A 19,851-nucleotide genomic window follows, 5' to 3' on the forward strand; every position below is an offset into this window, starting at 1 on the left:
CCCGTCTGCACCATCCCTGTATCGAGTCCCCAATTACTAATGCTCTGCTCCTCCCCCCCTTCCCTTCTGAGCAACAGGGACAGACTCCGTGCCAGAGGCCCAGAGGGGTACCCATGGCTTACCCCTGGTAAGTCATCCCCACCACAAGTAATCAAAGCGGTATACTTGTTTCTCAGGGGAACGACCGCAGGGGATCCCTGCACTGACTGCTTCTTCCCAGTCCCTCTTACAGTTACCCATCTATCTCCAATCTTTGGTGTAACTAATTCCCTGAAGCTGCTACCTATGACCCCCTCTGCCTCCCGAATGATCCGAAGTTCTTCCAACTCCAGCTCCAGTTCCCGAACTCGGTCTTGGAGGAGCTGGAGATGGCAGCACTTCCTGCAGGTAAAATCAGCAGGGACACTAACGGCATCCCTCACCTCAAACATCCTGCAGGAGGAACACTGCACTCCCTTCACTGCCATCCCTCTAACTTTCTACCAAGATCTGGCTAACAACTAAATTAAATTTAAAAAGAAAAAAATAATAATAATAAAATATGGTACTTACCTCACACCAATGGGTTTTATTATTAGGTTAGAGGAGGAGGGCGGGTGGGAGACACTACACGTGTAGTGTCTCGGGTTTCCTCTCCACCAGAATTTATTGGTGAGGGTCTTCCCAGAAGTCGAACTTCCTGTTCCCCGCCTTAAACACTAAAATTAAAAAAAAAAAACAGCAAAGGAGGGACCGAAAACGGGACCAGGTAAGTATTTACCACTGAAATTGACTAGCCTGCTCCTGTGAAGGTCTCCCAGAAATCACTAACGCACCGCTCCCGCTGAAATCGACTGGCCTGCTCCTGCAAAGACAAGTGTTTTTAAAGGAGAAACTTACCTCCCAGAAATCACTTGCGCACTGCTCCCACTGAAATTGACTAGCCTGCTCCGCTCCCGCTGAAATCGACTGGCCTGCTCCTGCAAAGACAAGTGTTTTTATAATGGAGAAACTTACCTCCCAGAAATCACTTGCGCACTGCTCCCGCTGAAATTGACTAGCCTGCTCCGCTCCCGCTGAAATCGAGGCAGGAGAGCGCGAGGGAGGCAGGAGAGCGCGAGGGAGGCAGGAGAGCGCGAGGGAGGCAGGAGAGCGCGAGAGTGCTATTGTCCCCAAACCAGCTCCCCCGAAACCAGGTGCTACACCCCAGAGACCCCAGGCCACAGACACAGACGCAGCTCTTAAGATTTATGTGGATGGCTCCTCCACAGTTTTAAATGGCAAACGAATCATAGGTTGTGGTATTTATGTCGAGGACGCGCAAGCACGCGCGTTAGAAGAAATCTCACTAAAATTGCCTGGACATCTAGATTCGCAGGCAGCCGAATTAGCAGCCGTAGCCTACATTGTACAGCATCCCGACTCGTTCCCGACCCCAGCCGAAATATACTCCGATAGCCTAAATGTCAGCAATAGCTTAACTGAGTTCCTACCCCTGTGGGAATCTAGAGGTTTTGTTTCCGCCGACGGGAAACCCCTCCCCTCAGCCCCATTACTCCAGCATATCCTCAAGACAGCTAAAGACCGTAAATACGGTATCGTTAAGGTTCGCAGCCACCATCGTTCTTCGCCCCCCCCCCCCCCCCCCCCCCGCCCCGGTAACGTTAAGGCCAGGTCACTTTTGGAATCCCCCCAAGAGTGCCCCAGTACACGTGGTCCAGGTCTCACAGACCAATATCCAAGATTTAGCCCACGCACAGAAGGAAGACGAAAAGCTGAGGGACGTTTTAAAAGGTAACTTCCCAGCCCCCTATGATAAGTGCAGAAACGCTTTCACAGCACACGATGGCATAATTTAAAAAGACGGTATTTATGTGGTCCCCACCCAAGATAGAAACCAGATTATCTGCCAATTCCATGGACGCCAAGGGATAGATTCAACCCTTGCCCACCTCAGACCTCTCTGCTGGTGGTCTGATTTAAAATCCAATGTGACTCATTACATTGAGAATTGTTTGATTTGCGCCCAGAACAATCCAGACAGGTAAGCGAAGAAAGCTCAATTCAGTCACACCCGCCCTGTTAATAGCCCCTGGGCGAATTTACAGATAGATTAGTCCCCTACCCCCCTGCAAAAATGGTTTTAAATATGTGTTGGTAGTGATCGACACCTTCACGAAATGGATGGAAGCTTTTCCGTCTAGGATTAACACAGGTAAAACAACAGCCAAAATTCGAACACAGCAAATTTTCACAAGATTGGGACTCCCCCATAGTACCGAGTCAGACCAAGGCTCACACTTCACAGGATGCGTCATGAAAAATGTCCTCAGAATTTTCGGCATACAACAAAAATTCCATATAGCCTATCATCCCCAATCCAGTGGGACTGTAGAACGCATGAATTGAACCCTCAACCAAACCCTTAGGAAAATGGTGCAGCAGCACAATACGACAGAGCATAGAATATAGAACATTACAGCGCAGAACAGGCCCTTCGGCCCTCTATGTCGCGCCGACCTGTGAAACCACTCTAAAGCCCATCTACACTATTCCCTTATCGTCCATATGTCTATCCAATGACCATTTGAATGCCCTTAGTGTTGGCGAGTCCACTACTGTTGCATGCAGATCATTCCACATCCTTACTACTCTGAGTAAAGAACCTACCTCTGACATCTGTCTTATATCTATCTCTCCTCAATTTAAAGCTATGTCCCCTCGTGTTGACATCACCATCCGAGGAAAAAGGCTCTCACTGTCCACCCTATCCAATCTTCTGATCATCTTGTATGCCTCAATTAAGTCACCTCTTAACCTTCTTCTCTCGAACGAAAACAGCCTCAAGTCCCTCAGCCTTTCCTCATAAGATCTTCCCTCCATACCAGGCAACATTCTGGTAAATCTCCTCTGCACCCTTTCCAATGCTTCCACATCCTTCCTGTAATGCGGTGACCAGAATTGCACGCAATACTCCAAATGCGGCCGCACCAGAGTTTTGTACAGCTGCAACATGACCTCATGGCTCCGAAACTCAATCCCTCTACCAATAAAAGCTAACACACCGTACGCCTTCTTAACAACCCTCTCAACCTGGGTGGCAACTTTCAGGGATCTATGTACATGGACACCGAGATCTCTCTGCTCATCCACACTACCAAGAATCTTACCATTAGCCCAGTACTCGGTCTTCCTGTTATTCCTTCCAAAATGAATCACCTCACACTTTTTTGCATTAAACTCCATTTGCCATCTCTCAGTCCAGCGCTGCAGCTTATCTATGTCCCTCTGTAACTTGTAACATCCTTCCGCACTGTCCACAACTCCGACTTGTGTGTCATCTGCAAATTTACCGCGGGGATCCTTATCAAACGCTTTACTGAAATCCATAGACACCACATCAACTGCTTTACCCTCATCCACCAGTTTGGTCACCTTCTCAAAGAACTCTATAAGGTTTGTGAGGCACGACCTACCCTTCACAAAACCGTGTTGACTATCTCTAATCAAATTATTCCTTTCCAGATGGTTATACATCCTATCTCTTATAAACCTTTCCAAGATTTTGCCCACAACAGAAGTAAGGCTCACTGGTCTATAGTTACTGGGGTTGTCTCTCCTCCCCTTCTTGAACAAGGGGACAACATTTGCCATCCTCCAGTCTTCTGGCACTATTCCTGTAGACAAAGATGACCCCACATCGGCCCAGGCCGCCTTGGCACAGCTACTCCAATCACGAGTTTGGCAACCGGGAGATGATGACGACTCAGTCTGACTCCCACCAGGCCTTTTTACAGTAGAACAATGAGGTGTCCAGATGATGCGAAAAAGAAACCGATAGAGAATTACAGTGTCCTTCTTTCTGATGGAGCCTGCCCGCTTTCTGATGGAGCCTGCCCGCTTTCTTGTTTCAGCTTGTTTTTTTAAATGTTTGTATGTTGTTCGACTCACGATACAGTTTATTGATACAGTCATAACTACTCTTCTGATTTGACGGCAATCATAAGAACCTGTTTATAAGAACCACGGCGAACACAAATTCTTTCCGTTCTTGTCCGGTCACCCAGGCAGTGGAGTACGGCACATGTCCCCGCCCTGCCCGAGGACCCCCATCTGGTCAGCTAAGCACCTACGGCACTGATCACCACCCTATCCGGGGATTCCACCCATTCTTGCACCCCATTCGGCGCTTTTATTTTGAAACTCTTTTACTGTTTCTTAGGATGTGGTTTAAAGAATGCGCTTTGCCACAGGTTTTATTTGCTTTCCGGCGACCCTCAGGTCACGACCCCACATGCTATTTACATCTTCAAACACTTGGGTGAAACGATTTGCTGCTGGACAGAGAAATTGTCCACCCACTCAGCGCAGTGACCACACAGGCTGCGAGACTGCTCGCCCTATGACAGTATTTTCTTTTTCGGATGTCTTGTCCCCAAAAATATTTGGTTTAAAAAAAGAGGGAGTCACATATGGTGACAATTCTAATGGGCAATTGATGATAAAAGGAGAGACAGCCAGACATACAAAATATTAAACAAGGTAATAACAGATATTATGCTTGTGTCTACAGGAAATCCAAAACACCAGAAGACAAGAGGAACATAGAACATAGAACGATACAGCGCAGTACAGGCCCTTCGGCCCACGATGTTGCACCGAAACAAAAGCCATCTAACCTACACTATGCCATTATCATCCATATGTTTATCCAATAAACTTTTAAATGCCCTCAATGTTGGCGAGTTCACTACTGTAGCAGGTAGGGCATTCCACGGCCTCACTACTCTTTGCATAAAGAACCTACCTCTGACCTCTGTCCTATATCTATTACCCCTCAGTTTAAAGCTATGTCCCCTCGTGCCAGCCATTTCCATCAGCGGGAGAAGGCTCTCACTGTCCACCCTATCCAACCCCCTGATCATTTTGTATGCCTCTATTAAGTCTCCTCTTAACCTTCTTCTCTCCAACGAAAACAACCAAAGTCCATCAGCATTTCCTCATAAGATTTTCCCTCCATACCAGGCAACATCCTGGTAAATCTCCTCTGCACCCGCTCCAAAGCCTCCACGTCCTTCCTATAATGCGGTGACCAGAACTGTACGCAATACTCCAAATGCGGCCGTACCAGAGTTCTGTACAGCTGCAACATGACCTCCTGACTCCGGAACTCAATCCCTCTACCAATAAAGGCCAACACTCCATAGGCCTTCTTCACAACCCTATCAACCTGGGTGGCAACTTTCAGGGATCTATGTACATGGACACCTAGATCCCTCTGCTCATCCACACTTCCAAGAACTTTACCATTAGCCAAATATTCCGCATTCCTGTTATTCCTTCCAAAGTGAATCACCTCACACAGGAAGACCAAGAGCAAAATGAAGAGACATAATGACCTACATTTGGATCATCGTGGGATCACTACAGTTGTGCGCGGAAGTGACCCCCCCTGACCCCCACCACACAGGCGGTGAATGTATCCCATCACTGCCATACACTACACCCAGAAACAGCCACTGACACACCAACCTGGTGCGACAACCTCATAAAATGGTACTCCCTTTCATACATCGTGGAAGCCCTATTAGTGATAGCAATACTCTGCAGTGTCATCCAGACAGTGAGACAAAGGAAATGGCGAAGGAAAGCCTCCCGCACTCCGGTATACATACTTAGACCCCCTATTTTCGGACTCCAGCAAACCCCCCCCCCCCCACTCTCTCTAAATAAATAAAGTGCATCGACTATTTTTTTTGTTTTCTAATAAAAGAAAGGATTTGAATTTTCTGTACTTGACCGCCATGATACAGAGAAATGTAACACTGCTACTCTATAGTTTATACTTTGTAAATTCTTTTTATTGGCTAAACAGCCTGAAGATAGTTTAGAGGAAGATAGTTAGAGGTTCCCGTGTTTGAAGAAAGAAATGTAATGCATGCTTGAATGTTACCCTTAGGATTTTATAATGATATGATGTAAATAAAAGCAATTTAGGTAAAGGTTCAAATCCATAGGACAGAATGACCTATGGGTAGGGTGCTCTTTCCAAGAGCCGGTGCAGACCCGATGGGCCGAATGGCCTCCTTCTGCACTGTAAATTCTATGATAATCTATGAGAATAGGATAGAACCTGTCCTTGATTGCAGGTGCTCGACTTAGGCAGAGAACAAAGATTCAGTAATGTGATCCTTCACGCTTCGCGTTGAGGATCATAAGGAGGGAGTGTAGCCATCTGGGATGGCCACTTTCAGCATATAAAATGGACACTCACAGAGCATACAGGGAAAAATGGATAATGCAAAGTAACAAGCAGGCACAGAGCCTGAATGTGTATTTAGAAAACAGACTGCAGACAGAACCAAAATCTTGGCCGATTTGCACATTGATGGCCCATCTCCGATAAACAAAAGACTAGTGCTCAGAACACAAGACGATAAGAACTAGGAGCAGGAGTAGGCCATCTGGCCCCTCGAGCCTGCTCCACCATTCAATGAGATCATGGCTGATCTTTTGTGGACTCAGCTCCACTTTCCGGCCCGAACACCATAACCCTTAATCCCTTTATTCTTCAAAAAACTATCTTTATCTTAAAAACATTTAATGAAGGAGCCTCTACTGCTTCACTGGGCAAGGAATTCCATAGATTTACAACCCTTTACAAGAAGTTTCTCCCAAACTCAGTCCTAAATCTACTTCCCCTTATTTTGAGGTTATGCCCCCTCGTTCTGCTTTCACCCGCCAGTGGAAACAACCTGCCCGCTTCTATCCTATCTATTCCCTTCATAATCTTATAATGTTTCTATAAGATCCCCCCTCATCCTTCTAAATTCCAACGAGTAGAGTCCCAGTCTACTCAACCTCTCCTCGTAATCCAACCCCTTCAGCTCTGGGATTAACCTAGTGAATCTCCTCTGCACACCCTCCAGTGCCAATATGTCCTTTCTCAAGTAAGGAGACCAAAACTGAACACAATACTCCAGGTGTGGCCTCACTAACACCTTATACAATTGCAGCAGAACCTCCCTAGTCTTAAAACTCCATCCCTCCAGCAATGAAGGACAAAATTCCATTTGCCTTCTTAATCACCTGTTGCACCTGTAAACCAACTTTTTGCGACTCATGCATTCCGGCGCCAATACCTCAGCAAGAAGAAACAAACAAAGCAAGGCCAACGGCCACTTAGGACACGCCCAGCCATCAGGGCACCCGCTCCTTTATTGGCTCAGATCGATGGCGGTGATCGAGAAGCTGCCCAATTGATTGGGACCAAGTTTAAGGCTCATCTAAAAGCACGCGAAGCCCCCCGCCCCAGAGTATAAGAAGGAACCCCGCCATGTGTTCGCTCTCTTGGATTCGGCTCTCAACTGGAGAGACCCCTCCACCTGCACCACCAGAAGCAAGTTCAGGTTCAACGCTCGCTACCAGACGGACGACCATAGCTACACTCCTGCTACAGGCCGGGCAGGTTACACCTAAACAGAACAGGGACCAATTTCTCTCCTAAACAGGTACTGGTTGAAATGTTTATAAGAAAACAGGAGCAACGCACTCTTTTTTTAATCATGCGTTGTATAGTTGTTGTGTTAAAGCTCTGCATACAAACACAACTGGTTGTCCTTACTGCATGAGGGTTGCTCCAAGTCCTGTTTCACTGGCATCTCACTGCAGGGTGGCTTCATCATTGAACCTCAACACTGGCATTGTCGTCACTAGTTGTTTGATATGAGTGAAAGCTGCTTCTATTCTGTGCCCCAACACCACTGAACATCCTTTGCAGTGAGCTTGTCTAGAGATTCACACCCTGATGACAGATTTGGGCAAGAACTTGGCTCAGTAGTTCCCGTGGGGTTCACTGATGCCCCAAGAGGTTCAACAACTGTGTGAAGATTTTGTTACAGAACACACTGATCGGGTTTCTCCTGTTTTGATGGACGAGAAGAATCCACTCGTACTTCAGGAGATCAGAGTAGTGGATGAAAGCCTTGTCAAACATTGCACCTTCGGAATTTCTCCTGTGTGTGAACCCTCTTGATGCAATGAAACATACATAGAAAATAGAAGCAGGAGGATGCCATTCAGCCCTTTGAGCCTGCTCCACCATTCATTATGATCAAGGCTGATTATAGAGTTCAATACCCTGATCCCTCCTTCCCACCATATTCCTTGATCCCTTTAGCCCCATGAGCTATATCTAATTCCTTCTTGAAATCACACAATGTTTTCCCCTCAACTACTTTTTGTGGGAGTGAATTCCACAAAGTCAGCACTCTTTGGGTGAAGAAATTGCTCCTCACCTCAGTCCGAAAAGATTTACCCCTTATCCTCCAACAATGACCCCTGTTTCTGGACCATTGGGAATATTCTTTCTGGATCTAATCTGCACAATCCTGTTCAAATTTAAAACTTATGAGATCTCCCCTCACTCTCCTAAACTCTAATGAATATAATCCTAATCTATTTAGTCTCTCCTCATATGACAGTCCTGCCATCCCAGGAATCAGTCTGGTAAACCTTTGCTGCACTCCCTCCATAGCAAGAACATCCTTCCTCAGATAAGGACACCAGAACTGCACAGAATACTCCAGGTGTAACCTCACCAATGTCCTTCACAATTGTAGTAAATCATTCCGATTCCTCTACTCAAACCCTCTCGCTATGAAGGCCAACATACTATTTGCCTTCAATTTTTTTAAATAAACATTTTATGGAGGTATTTTTGGTATAGAAACAACAACAAAATAGAGAAGATACATGAAACCATAAACATAGTGCAAAAACCATTTACCTTTCGTACAGGTCCCACCCTTATTGCCCCCCTACTTTAACCTAAACTACTACTACCCTCTCCTCCCCCCGCCCCCCCCCCACCCCACCCCACCCACCACCCCCCCCCCACCCACCCCCCCCCCCACCCCCCACCCCCCCCCCACCCCCCACCCCCCCACCACCCCCCCCCACCCACCCCCCCCCCCACCCCCCACCCCCCCCCCACCCCCCACCCCCCCACCACCCCCCCCCCACCCACCCCCCCCCCCACCCCCCCCCACCACCCCCCCCCCACACCACCCCCCCCCACCCACCCCCCCCCCCCACCCCCCCCCACCACCCCCCCCCACCCACCCCCCCCCCCCCCCACCCCCCACCCCCCCCCCCCACCCCCCCCCCCCCCCCCACCCCCCACCCCCCCACCACCCCCCCCCACCCACCCCCCCCCCACCCCCCCCCACCCCCCCCCCCACCCACCCCCCCCCCCCCCACCCCCCACCCCCCCCCCCACCACCCACCCCCCCCCACCACCACCCCCCCCCCCCACCCCCCCCCCCCCCCACCCCCAACTTGGCATCCACATTCAGCAGGGAGATCGGCCTGTAGGATCCACACAGCTCCGGGTTACCATTTGCCTTCTTTACTGTCTGCTGTATCTGCATGCTTTCTTTCAGCAACTGATTCACAAGGACACCAAGGTCTCGCTGAGTATCCACCTCTCCCAATTCACACCCATTCAAATATAATTTGCCTTCCCGTTTCGCTACCAAAGCGGATAACCTCACATTCATTCACATTATACTGCATCTGCCATGCAAATGCCCACTCACTCAGCTTCTCTAAATCCCACTGAAACATCTCTGCATCTCCCTCACAGCTCACCCTCCCATCAACTTTGTATCATCTGCAAATGTGGAAATGATACATTTTGTTCCTCTGTCCAAATCATTAATATATAATGTGAACCGTCGGGGTCCTAACACAGATCCTGCAGTACCCCACTAGTCTATGCCTGCCAATTGGAAAAAGACCCATTTATTCCAACTTTTTATTTCCTGTCTACTAACCAACTTTCTATCCCTCTCAAGACAAAACCCGTAATCACACGCGCTTTAACTTTACATAGTAATCTGCTATGTGAGACCTTGTCGAAAGCCTTCTGAAAGTCTTGGAATATATAGTGTTCAATTCTGGTCGCCACGCCACCAGAAGGATGTGGAGGCTTTGGAGAGGGTACAGAAGAGGTTTACCAGGATTTTGCCTGGTATGGAGGGTATTAGCTATGAGGAGATGTTGGATAAACTCAGTTTGTTCTCACTGGAACGGCGGAGGTGGAGAGGCGACCTGTTAGAATTCTACAAAACTATGAGGGGCATGGACAGAGTGGATAGTCAAAAGCTTTTTCCCAGGGTAGAAGAGTCAATTACTAGGGGGCATAGGTTTAAGGTGCGAGGGGCAAAGTTGAGAGTTCAATTCCTCTCTGGCCACAGGGGAGGTGCCAGAGGACTGGAAAACAGCTAATGTGGTTGCACTATTTAAGAAATGTTGCAGAGCTAAGTCAGGGAACTACAGACCAGTGAGTCTCACATCAGTGGTCAGGAAACAGCTGGAGAAGATTCTGAAGGAGAGAATCTATCTCCACTGGGTGAGGCAAGGTTTGATCAGGGATCGTCAGCATGGCTTTGTCAGAGGGAGATCATGCCTCACAAGTTTGATTTATTTTTTTGAACATGTAACCAAGTGTATAGATGAGAGAGTGCAGTTGATGTAATTTACATGGATGTCAGCAAAGCCTTTGACAAGGTCCCACATGGGAGTATTATTAAGAAGGCAAATGCCCTTGGGATACGGGGTGATTTGTTAAGGTGGATTCATAATTGGCTTAGCGGTAGGAGACAGCGGGTGATGATAGGCGACTGCTTTAGTGACTGGAAGTCAGTGTCCAGTGGCATACCACAGGGATCTGTGCTGGGCCCCTATTGTTTGTCATTTATATAAATGACTATGATGACTATGTGGGGGTTGGATCAGTAACTTTGTGGATGACAAAGATTGGCCGGGTGGTTAACAGTGAGGTTGAGTGTCTTGGGTTACAGGAAGATCTCACAGGATGGTCAAATGGGCGGATAAGTGGCAGATGGAATTTAACCTTGAAAAGTGTGAGGTGATACACTTTGGAAGGAGTAATTTAACAAGGAAGTATACCATGAAAGGACTGTCACTGGGAAGTTGAGGAACAAAGGGATCTTGGCGTGTTTGTCCATAGATCTCTGAAGGCAGAAGGGTAGGGTAATTGGGTGGTGAAAAAGGAATATGGGACACTCGCTTTTATCAATCGAGGCATAGATTACAGAAGCAGGGAGGTCATGTTGGAGTTGTATAGAACTTTGGTGAGACCACAGCTGGAGTACTGTGTGCAATTCTGGTCATCATATTATAGGAAGGATGTAATTGCACTAGATGGGGTGCAAAGGAGATTCACCAGGATGTTGCCTGGGATGGGACACTTAAGTTATAAAAAGAGGTTGGATTGGTTTGGGTTGTTTACTCTGGAGCAGGGTTAATGATTTGGATGAGAATTTAGGAGCCATGGTTAGTAAGTTTACAGATGACACCAAGATTGGAGGCAGAGTGGATAGTGAAGAAGGTTATCTAGGATTACAACGGGATCTTCATCAATTGGGCCAGTGGGCCGTGAATGGCAGATGGAGTTTAATTTAGGTAAATGTGAGGTGATGCATTTTGGTAGATCGAAAGGGGGTAGGACCTACTCAGTTAATGGTAGGGAGTTGGGGAGAGTTATAGAACAAAGAGATCTAGGAGTACAGGTTCATAGCTCTTTGAAAGTGAAATCACAGGTGGTGGACAGGGTGGTGAAGAAAGCTTTTGGCATGCTTGGTTTTTATTGGTCAGAACATTGAATACAGGAGCTGGGATGTTTTCCTGAAGTAGTACAAGACATTGGTAAGAGAAGAGCACACCTGGAATAATGTGTACAGTTCTGGTCACCCTATTATAGAAAGGATATTATTCAACTAGAAAGAGTGCAGAAAGGATTTACTAGATGCTACTGGGACTTGATGGCTTGAGTTATAAGGATAAGCTGGATAGACAGGGACTTTTGTCCCTGGGGCTTAGAACAAAAGAACAAAGAAAATTACAGCACAGGAACAGGCCCTTCGGCCCTCCCAGCGTGCGCCGATTCAGATCCTTTATCTAAACCTGTCGCCCATTTTCCAAGGATCTACCTCCCTCTGTTCCCTGCCCGTTCATATATCGGTCTATACAACTATAACATGACCTGCTGACTCTTGTACTCAATACCCCGTCCGATGAAGGCAAGCATGCTGTGTGCCTTCTTGACCACTCGATCGACCTACGTTGCCACCTTCAGGGTACAATGGACCTGAACTCCCAGATCTCTCTGTACATCAATTTTCCCCAGGACTCTTCCATTGACCGTATAGTCTGCTCTTGAATTAGATCTTCCAAAATGCATCACCTCACATTTGCCTGGATTGAACTCCATCTGCCATTTCTCTGCCCAACTCTCCAATCTATCTATATTTTGCTGTATTCTCTGACAGTCCCCCTCACTATCTGCAACTCCACCAATCTTAATATAATTTGCAAACTTGCTAATCAGACCACCTATACCTTCGTCCAGATCATTTATGTATATCACAAACAACAGTGGTCCGAGCACGGATCCCTGTGGAACACCACTAGTCACCCTTCTCCATTTTGAGACATTCCCTTCCACCACTACGCTCTGTCTCCTGTTGCCCAGCCAGTTCTTTATCCATTTAGCTAGTACACCCTGAACCCCATGCGACTTCACTTTTTCCATCAACCTACCATGAGAAACTTTATCACACACCTTACTGAAATCCATGTATATGACATCTACAGCCCTTCCCTCATCAATTAACTTTGTCACTTCATCAAAGAATTCTATTAGGTTTGTAAGACATGGCCTTCCCTGCACAAATCCATGCTGCCTATCACTGATAAGTCTATTTTCTTCCAAATGTGAATAGATCACATCCCTCAGTATCTTCTCCAACAGTTTGCCTACCACTGATGTCAAGCTCACAGGTCTATAATTCCCTGGATTATCCCTGCTACCCTTTTTAAACAAAGGGACAACATTAGCAATTCTCCAGTCCTCCGGGACCTCACCCTTGCTCAAGGATGCTGCATAGCTCTGTTAAGGCCCCAGCTATTTCGTCCCTCACTTCCCTCAGTAACCTGGGATAGATCCCATCCGGACCTGGGGACTTGTCCTCCTTAATGCCTTTTAGAATACCCAAAACTTCCCCCTTCCTTAGCCGACTTGTCCTAGAGTATTTAAACATCCATCCTTAGCCTCAACATCCGTCACATCCCTCTCCTTGGTGAATACCGATGCAAAGTACTCATTAAGAATCTCACCCATTTCCTCTGACTCCACACATAAAATCGCTCTTTTGTCTTTGAGTGGGCCAATCCTTTCTCTAGTTACCCTCTTGCTCCTTATATACGAATAAAAGGCTTTGGGATTTTCCTTAACCCTGTTAGCCAAAGATATTTCATGACTCCTTTTAGCCCTTTTTATTGCACATTTGAGATTTGTCCTACTTTTCCAATATTCCTCCAAAGCTTCATCAGTTTTAAGTCACCTAGACCTTATGTATGCTTCCTTTTTCATCTTAGCTAATCTCACAATTTCACCTGTCATCCATGGTTCCCTAATCTTGCCATTTCTATCCCTCATTTTTCACAGGGACATGGCTGCCCTGCACTCTAATCAACCTTTCCTTAAAAGACTCTCACATTGCAAATGTGGATTTACCCTTAAACAGCTGCTCCCAATCCACATTCCCCATCTCCTGCCAAATTTTGTTATACTTGGCCTTTCCCCAATTTAGCACTCTTCCTTTAGGAGGCTTAGGGGTGATCATGTGGAGGTCTATAAAATAATGAGGGGCATAGATAAAAGGTAGATGGTCAACACCTTTTCCCAAATGTAGGGGAGTCTAAAATCAGAGGGCATAGGTTTAAGCGCAAGAGGAGAGATACAAAAGAGTCCAGAGGGGCATTTTTTTCACACAGGCTGGTGAGTGTCTGGAACGAGCTGCCAGAGGTGGGTACAATTTTGTCTTTTAGAAATTATTTGGACAGTTATATGGGTATTGAGGGATATGGGCCAAATGCGGACAATATGGACTAACTTAATGGTAAAAACAGGTCATAGAGTCAGAGAGGTTTACAGCATGAAAAGAGGCCCTTTGGCCCAACCTGTCCATGCCGCCCAATGACCTGATTGAGGTGTACAAGGTTATGAGGGGCATGGACAGGGAGCAGCTGTTCCCCTTGGTTGAATGGTCTGTTACGAGGGGACGCAGTTCAAAGTGAGGAGTGGGAGGTTTAGAGGGTATTTGAGGAAAACCTTTTTACCCAGAGTGGTGACGGCCTGGAATGCACTGCCTGGGAGGGTGGTAGGGATGGAATGCCTGACATCCTTTACAATGTACCTGGGTGAGTACTTGGCACGTCATAACATTCAAGGCTATGTGGCAAGTGGGATTAGGTGGGCAGGTCAGGGCCTTTCGTGCGTCAGAGCAGACACAATGGGCTGAAGGGCCTCTTCTGCACTGCAGCAGTCTGTGATTCTGTGAGATGTGCAAGGAAATCTTTTTTTACAGAGAGTGCAGTGGGTGCCAAGAATTTGCTGCCAGAGGACGTGGTGGAAGCAGGTGCAATAGTGACATTTAAGGGACATCTTGACAAATAGGATGGGAATAGAAGGATATGGACTCCGGAAGTGTTGAAGGTTTTAGGTTCGACGGGCAGCACGGTTGGCGCAGGCATGGAGAGCCAAAGGGCCTGTTCCTGTGCTGTGCTTTATTTTGCTCTAAATAAAGCACATCCACCGTGTCTCCCAGGTCAACTTCACTAGTTACATCTTCAAAGAATTCCAATAGATTTGTGAAGCCTGATTTCCCTTTCATAAATACATTCTGACTTCGTCTGACGATACCACTGCTTTCCAAATGCTGTGCTATGAAATCCTTGATAATGGCTTCCCTAGTTAGGCTCACTGGGCTCTAGTTCCCTGTTTTCTCTCAACCTCCCTTTTTGAATAGCTACCCTTCAATCTGTAGGAACCATTCCAGAGTCCAATGAATTTTGAAAAATGACCGCTTACTATTTCTGAGGCCACTTCCTTAAGTACTCTGGGATGAAGATTATCATGCCCTGGAGATTTATCCGCCTTCAATCTGATTAATTTACCCAAAACCATTTCTCTACTGATACACATTTACTTCAGCTCCTCACTAAAACTTGTGTTTCTCAGAACCTCCGGTACATTGCTTCTGTCTTCACAAAGGAAGACATGAATAAAGTACAAATTTAGTTCCTCAGGAAGCTCGAAGATGTCACAAAAGCCTTATCGCCAACCTCACAGTTGAAGTGTTGGTCTCCTGTGTGGCTCTTCTGATGGAATAAGAGGTTCGATGACCTTGAGAATGATTTGTTGCACACATCACACGTGAATGGTTTCTTCTTAGTGTGAATGTGGCGGTGTACACAGAGGCTCGCTGTGTCAGAGAATGATTTCTCACACACATCGCATCTGAATGGTTTCTCTCCTGTGTGAATGCGTCGATGTCTGCGGAGATTCCCCGACTGTGAAAATGATCTGTCACACACTTCACACATAAAAGGTTTCTCCCCTGTGTGAATACGTTGGTGTATGCAGAGATCTGATGATGATGAGAATGATTTGTCACACAATTTGCACGTGAATGGTTTCTCACCTGTGTGAATGCGTTGGTGCACTCGGAGATCTGATGACAATACGAATGATTTGTCACATACCTCACACGTGAATGGTTTCTCCCCTGTGTGAATGCGTTGGTGTCTGCAGAGAGTCGAAGAATCTGAAAATGATTTCATGCACACCTTACACGTGAACGGCTTTTCCCCTGTATGAATGCGTTGGTGTATGAGGAAATCTGATGAAGACAAAAATGATTTGTTACACAGCTCACACTTAAATGGTTTGTCCCCTGTATGAATCCGTTGGTGTCTGTAAAGAGTCGATGACCTCGAGAAGGATTTGGTGCACACTTTGCACACAAATGGTTTTTCCCCAGTGTGAACAGTCCGGTGATTCACCAGACCTGATAACTGTGCAAAGCCCTTGTTACACACTTGGCATTTGAATGCCTTCTCCCCTGTGTGAATGCGCCGGTGATTTACAAGCGTCGATGATGTTCTGAAGGCTCGGTCACACGCCTCACATTTGAACGGTTTCTCTTCCATGAAGCTGACCTTGTGTTAAAAGTTGTACAGCAGGCACAGGCGTGTCTTCAGAGATCTTAGAAGCCTGTGAAGCTCTCCTTACACCTCAGACTTGAACAGCCTCTCATCTGTAGGAATGAGTCAGTGGTTCATGAGGCTCGATGAATGATTGAACCTCTCACCACACTTGGAGCTCACTCACACTTCTTCCCAGCCTCACCTTCACCGATCACCTTTGGGAAGGTTGGTTCTGATGGAAGGTTCCACACCACTGACCAGTTTCAGATCTGATGATATGCCAAAGCTCCCCGGACCCGACAGATTTCCAGATGATGGTTTTACTGTCCAACCTTCTCTGTGTTGTGCAATCCTATGAAGGGACTGGATGTCTTCTCATAGTTGTGCTTTTGTTCCTTGGGATCTATCTGCAGTGTCTATCCTCTCTGTATTCTCTGGTGTTGTACGGTGCAATCCTTCTGTAAAACAGGAAAAGGAAACATGATTTCTTCCAATTTCCTCTCCTCCTTTGCTGAAGGGGCTGACTCCTCAGTTAGAGACTGTTCCACAGTGAGTGTCAGTCTGCTGTTCCCCAGTGTCAGATACAAGTCCTTTCTTTTTCCTCCCTTCACTGTCATACACCCTCTGATTCCAGCAGGGACACTGGATAGTGACCAGGAGCTGACAACGTGGCTACTTTATTTCCTCTGCCCAGACCCCATCTTCCCAGGCACCGTGAGGATAATGGAAAAGACAGCCAGGCGGAGTGTAAAACCAGCTTTCAATTCAATGGTGCTGGTGAAGACCAGTTTTACCCTTAGAGAATGTGTTTAATATAAAAAAGACTCAAGAGAAATGTTAATCTGTTGGAGATTTAGAAATGTTGTTCCCTTTTCTCCAAATATATTTGAAGAAAACTCACTGGTCAGGAAGTGCTGGAAGTTCAGGAAAATATTGCTTCAGTGAAGCTGATTGAAGGGTTCTGGTTTATCCTGGGAAATTAGATACACTGCCCTCATTCAGACTGCACATCCCAAATTCAGCTCTCACACAGCACTGGGTAAAAGTATCAAATCCAAGCCCAGGCTTTTGGGAAAGGCCGAGGCCTTCAGGTAAAATCTTTAAAGAAAACAATGAAAAACATTTGAAGGGCAGCACGGTGATGCAGTGGTTAGCACAGCTGCCTCACGGCGCCGAGGCCCCAGTTTTAATCCCGCCTCTGGGTCCACTATCCGTGTGGAGTTTGAACATTCTCCCCGTATTTGCATGGGTTTCGCCCCACAACCCAAAGATGTGCAGGGTAGATGGATTGGCCATGCTAAATTGCCCCTTAATTGGAAAAAAAAAAATGAATTGGGTACTCTAAATTTATTTTTAAATAAATTACATTTGAATAAATGTCTCCAGGTATGGAGCTGAATGGGAGTTCAAATCCAACCACAGAAAGTTACAGATAGAATTATGGTGCAGAAACAGGCCATTTGGCCCCATTGCTCCATGCTGGTGTTTATGCTTCACACAAGCCTCCTCTCAGCCCTCTTCATCTCACCCTATCAGCAAATCCTTCTGTCTCTTTGTCCTTCATGTGCTTATGCAATTCCCCCTGAAAGAAATCTATGTTATTCACGTCAACCACTCCAGACTGTGAAACTGAATTTAATACACTTTGGAATTTGTGAAATAGAATTGAAAAGAAAACATAACTTTCAGATTATCCCCAAAATTAGGGCTGGTTTAGCACAGTAGGCTAAACAGCTGGCTTGTAATGCAGCGCGGGTTCAATTCCCGTCCCGGCCTCCCCGAACAGGCGCCGGAATGTGGCGACGAGGGGCTTTTCACAGTAACTTCATTGAAGCCTACTTGTGTCAATAAGCAATTATTATTATTATTATTATATTAAAACACTAAATATTGTCCTTCAGGGAAGGGAGCCTGCCACAACTGCCTGCTTTGGTCTATTTGTGACTCCAGTCCCCCACACTGAACTGTCCTCTGAAAGGCCCAGCACACAATGAGAAACAATCACTACAAAGTCCAATAATGAGGAAAATCAAAGATCTGCACAGTCCTGGCTTTGTGTCAGAATAAAATGAAGGTGATCTCAGCCCAGTGTAACCTGTAAAGTCCCTCTTACCAAGGGTCTGAAGACAAATACCCAAGTGAGGGGAACTGCCCCACAGACTGGTCAAGTAACAATGATATTACCTGAATCGTATTGATCTGGAAAGATTCAAGACCGCAGTGTCACCATCCCTGGGAATATCCCATCCCACGGGCAGTTGGGGAAATCCTCAATATTGACTCCATGGAGAATCATGGCTTCAGGTCAAACAAGTTCAAGGAAAACTACCACTACCTTCCCTACTAATGAATGGATATTTCACCAGGTTAATCATCACTGGAGATGTCGACTAAGGACAGATCCCAAAACTGGGTATCCATGAGGTGCAGTGAGCCATCAGCAACAACAGGATTAAATCCACCACAATCTCACAGCCCGGTACAGACCTCATTCCATAATTATCATCAAACCAGTAGATGGAGATGCTGGGATGAGCAAACAACAGAGCAAATCTGGTTGAGAATTGTGGACAAGAAGTTCAGTGACAAGATGGCGGCAGCGCCATCAGCACCTCCATTCTTAATCATGTTGGTCCCAGAATCCAAGTGTCAGGAGTCCAGGGCCAGGTGGGTTTTGGAGATCTCAACGGGGGTGGGTTCGGATCGTCTGGAAGACAGGAAACATCCAGATTCCAACACACGGAGACGGAACTGACCATTCACAGTCCACATGATAAGGCCCAGCTCCCAAATCGAAAATCCTCAGTCTACCCCTTCCAGATAATTACACCTCACCTTCTCATATTCAGTAATGACCCATCAACAAATCTCAGCTGTAAATCAGAAGGGAAATGCTTCCAATAAACACACTCAATATCCAACACAGTCAATCAGTCAGCTCAGCACAAAGCAGCGAGTAATCAGGTCTCTCAGCTGCATCTTCTCACACAGCATAAGGAGCATTTCCACACCTGATTCCCACAGGATAGTCAGACTGCCTGAAAATTCGTGTGGATATTGTGCAATGTAATTATTACAAATTCTGCTCCTTCACTCACCATCTCCTCACTTGGTTTTCAGTCCCTACAGGATGTGAAGCAGCTGTGAAAGAGGAAGAGGAGAGAATGGGCAGAGTGGGTGGACTCTCTCTGATTGTCGTCTCTCACAGCCAATCCAAATATTTCTGGAGTGACAGGAGTTTCCTGAAGCTTGGCAAACTGACCGTGAAACAGAGGCGACTTTGATCAGCAGATCAGGTGGGGATTTAAACTCGTCATTGTCCCATCTGATTAAAACTTAACTTATTGCAGCTGCTGTCTCAGTTCCCCCGGTAACCATTTGACAGAGATTTCTGGTGTGGGAATAACATTCTTCATCCTCGCAGGCTTTCAAACTGACAACATCAATGTGGCATGTGAAACCTCGGAGGTGTTTGAGAAGAGGAACACTCACATCATCCAAAGCAGTGAAGACATCCAGTGGTGGGATCAGCACATGTACAGGAGAGAGGGACACAGGAGAGATAGAGAGAGATAGAGTTGACCCAGTGATCGGCGAGTGTCTCTATTCCTGGGAGAGTGACTTGGTGACTCAGGGAGTGTGCTAAGGCTCAGTGTGTGAGTAAATGCCCCATGGTCTGATATCTTACTGCCCTGCCCTGTCCAGGGATCGCCTGCTGTGGAGGTTCAACTTCCTTCAGCTCCAATTTCTGAGCCTTATTCAGCCCTTTCGGTGATGCCTAAATGCCCCAAAATC

General features: G+C 46.7%; 1 protein-coding gene across 2 annotated transcripts in view; it reads right to left on the minus strand.

The window, feature by feature from the left end:
• The window catches only part of LOC140430907 (uncharacterized), a 49,810-nt gene extending 30,227 nt beyond the window's left edge, over positions 1-19,583 (minus strand). Inside the window, exons 1-2 of one of the 2 annotated variants that reach the window (XM_072518703.1) lie at positions 19,155-19,583; positions 15,193-16,514 (exon numbers count right to left, since the gene is read on the minus strand). In XM_072518703.1, the coding sequence (XP_072374804.1) occupies positions 15,193-16,059 (867 nt within the window). In that variant the 5' untranslated portion in view covers positions 16,060-16,514; positions 19,155-19,583. Of the gene's footprint in view, positions 1-15,033; positions 16,515-19,154 lie in introns of those variants that run through there. The other variant, XM_072518702.1, reaches the window with a different exon arrangement.
• Positions 19,584-19,851: the final 268 nt, after the last annotated feature.

The sequence above is a fragment of the Scyliorhinus torazame genome, chromosome 10 (assembly GCF_047496885.1).
Source record: "Scyliorhinus torazame isolate Kashiwa2021f chromosome 10, sScyTor2.1, whole genome shotgun sequence".
Taxonomy (NCBI): Eukaryota; Metazoa; Chordata; class Chondrichthyes; order Carcharhiniformes; family Scyliorhinidae; genus Scyliorhinus; species Scyliorhinus torazame.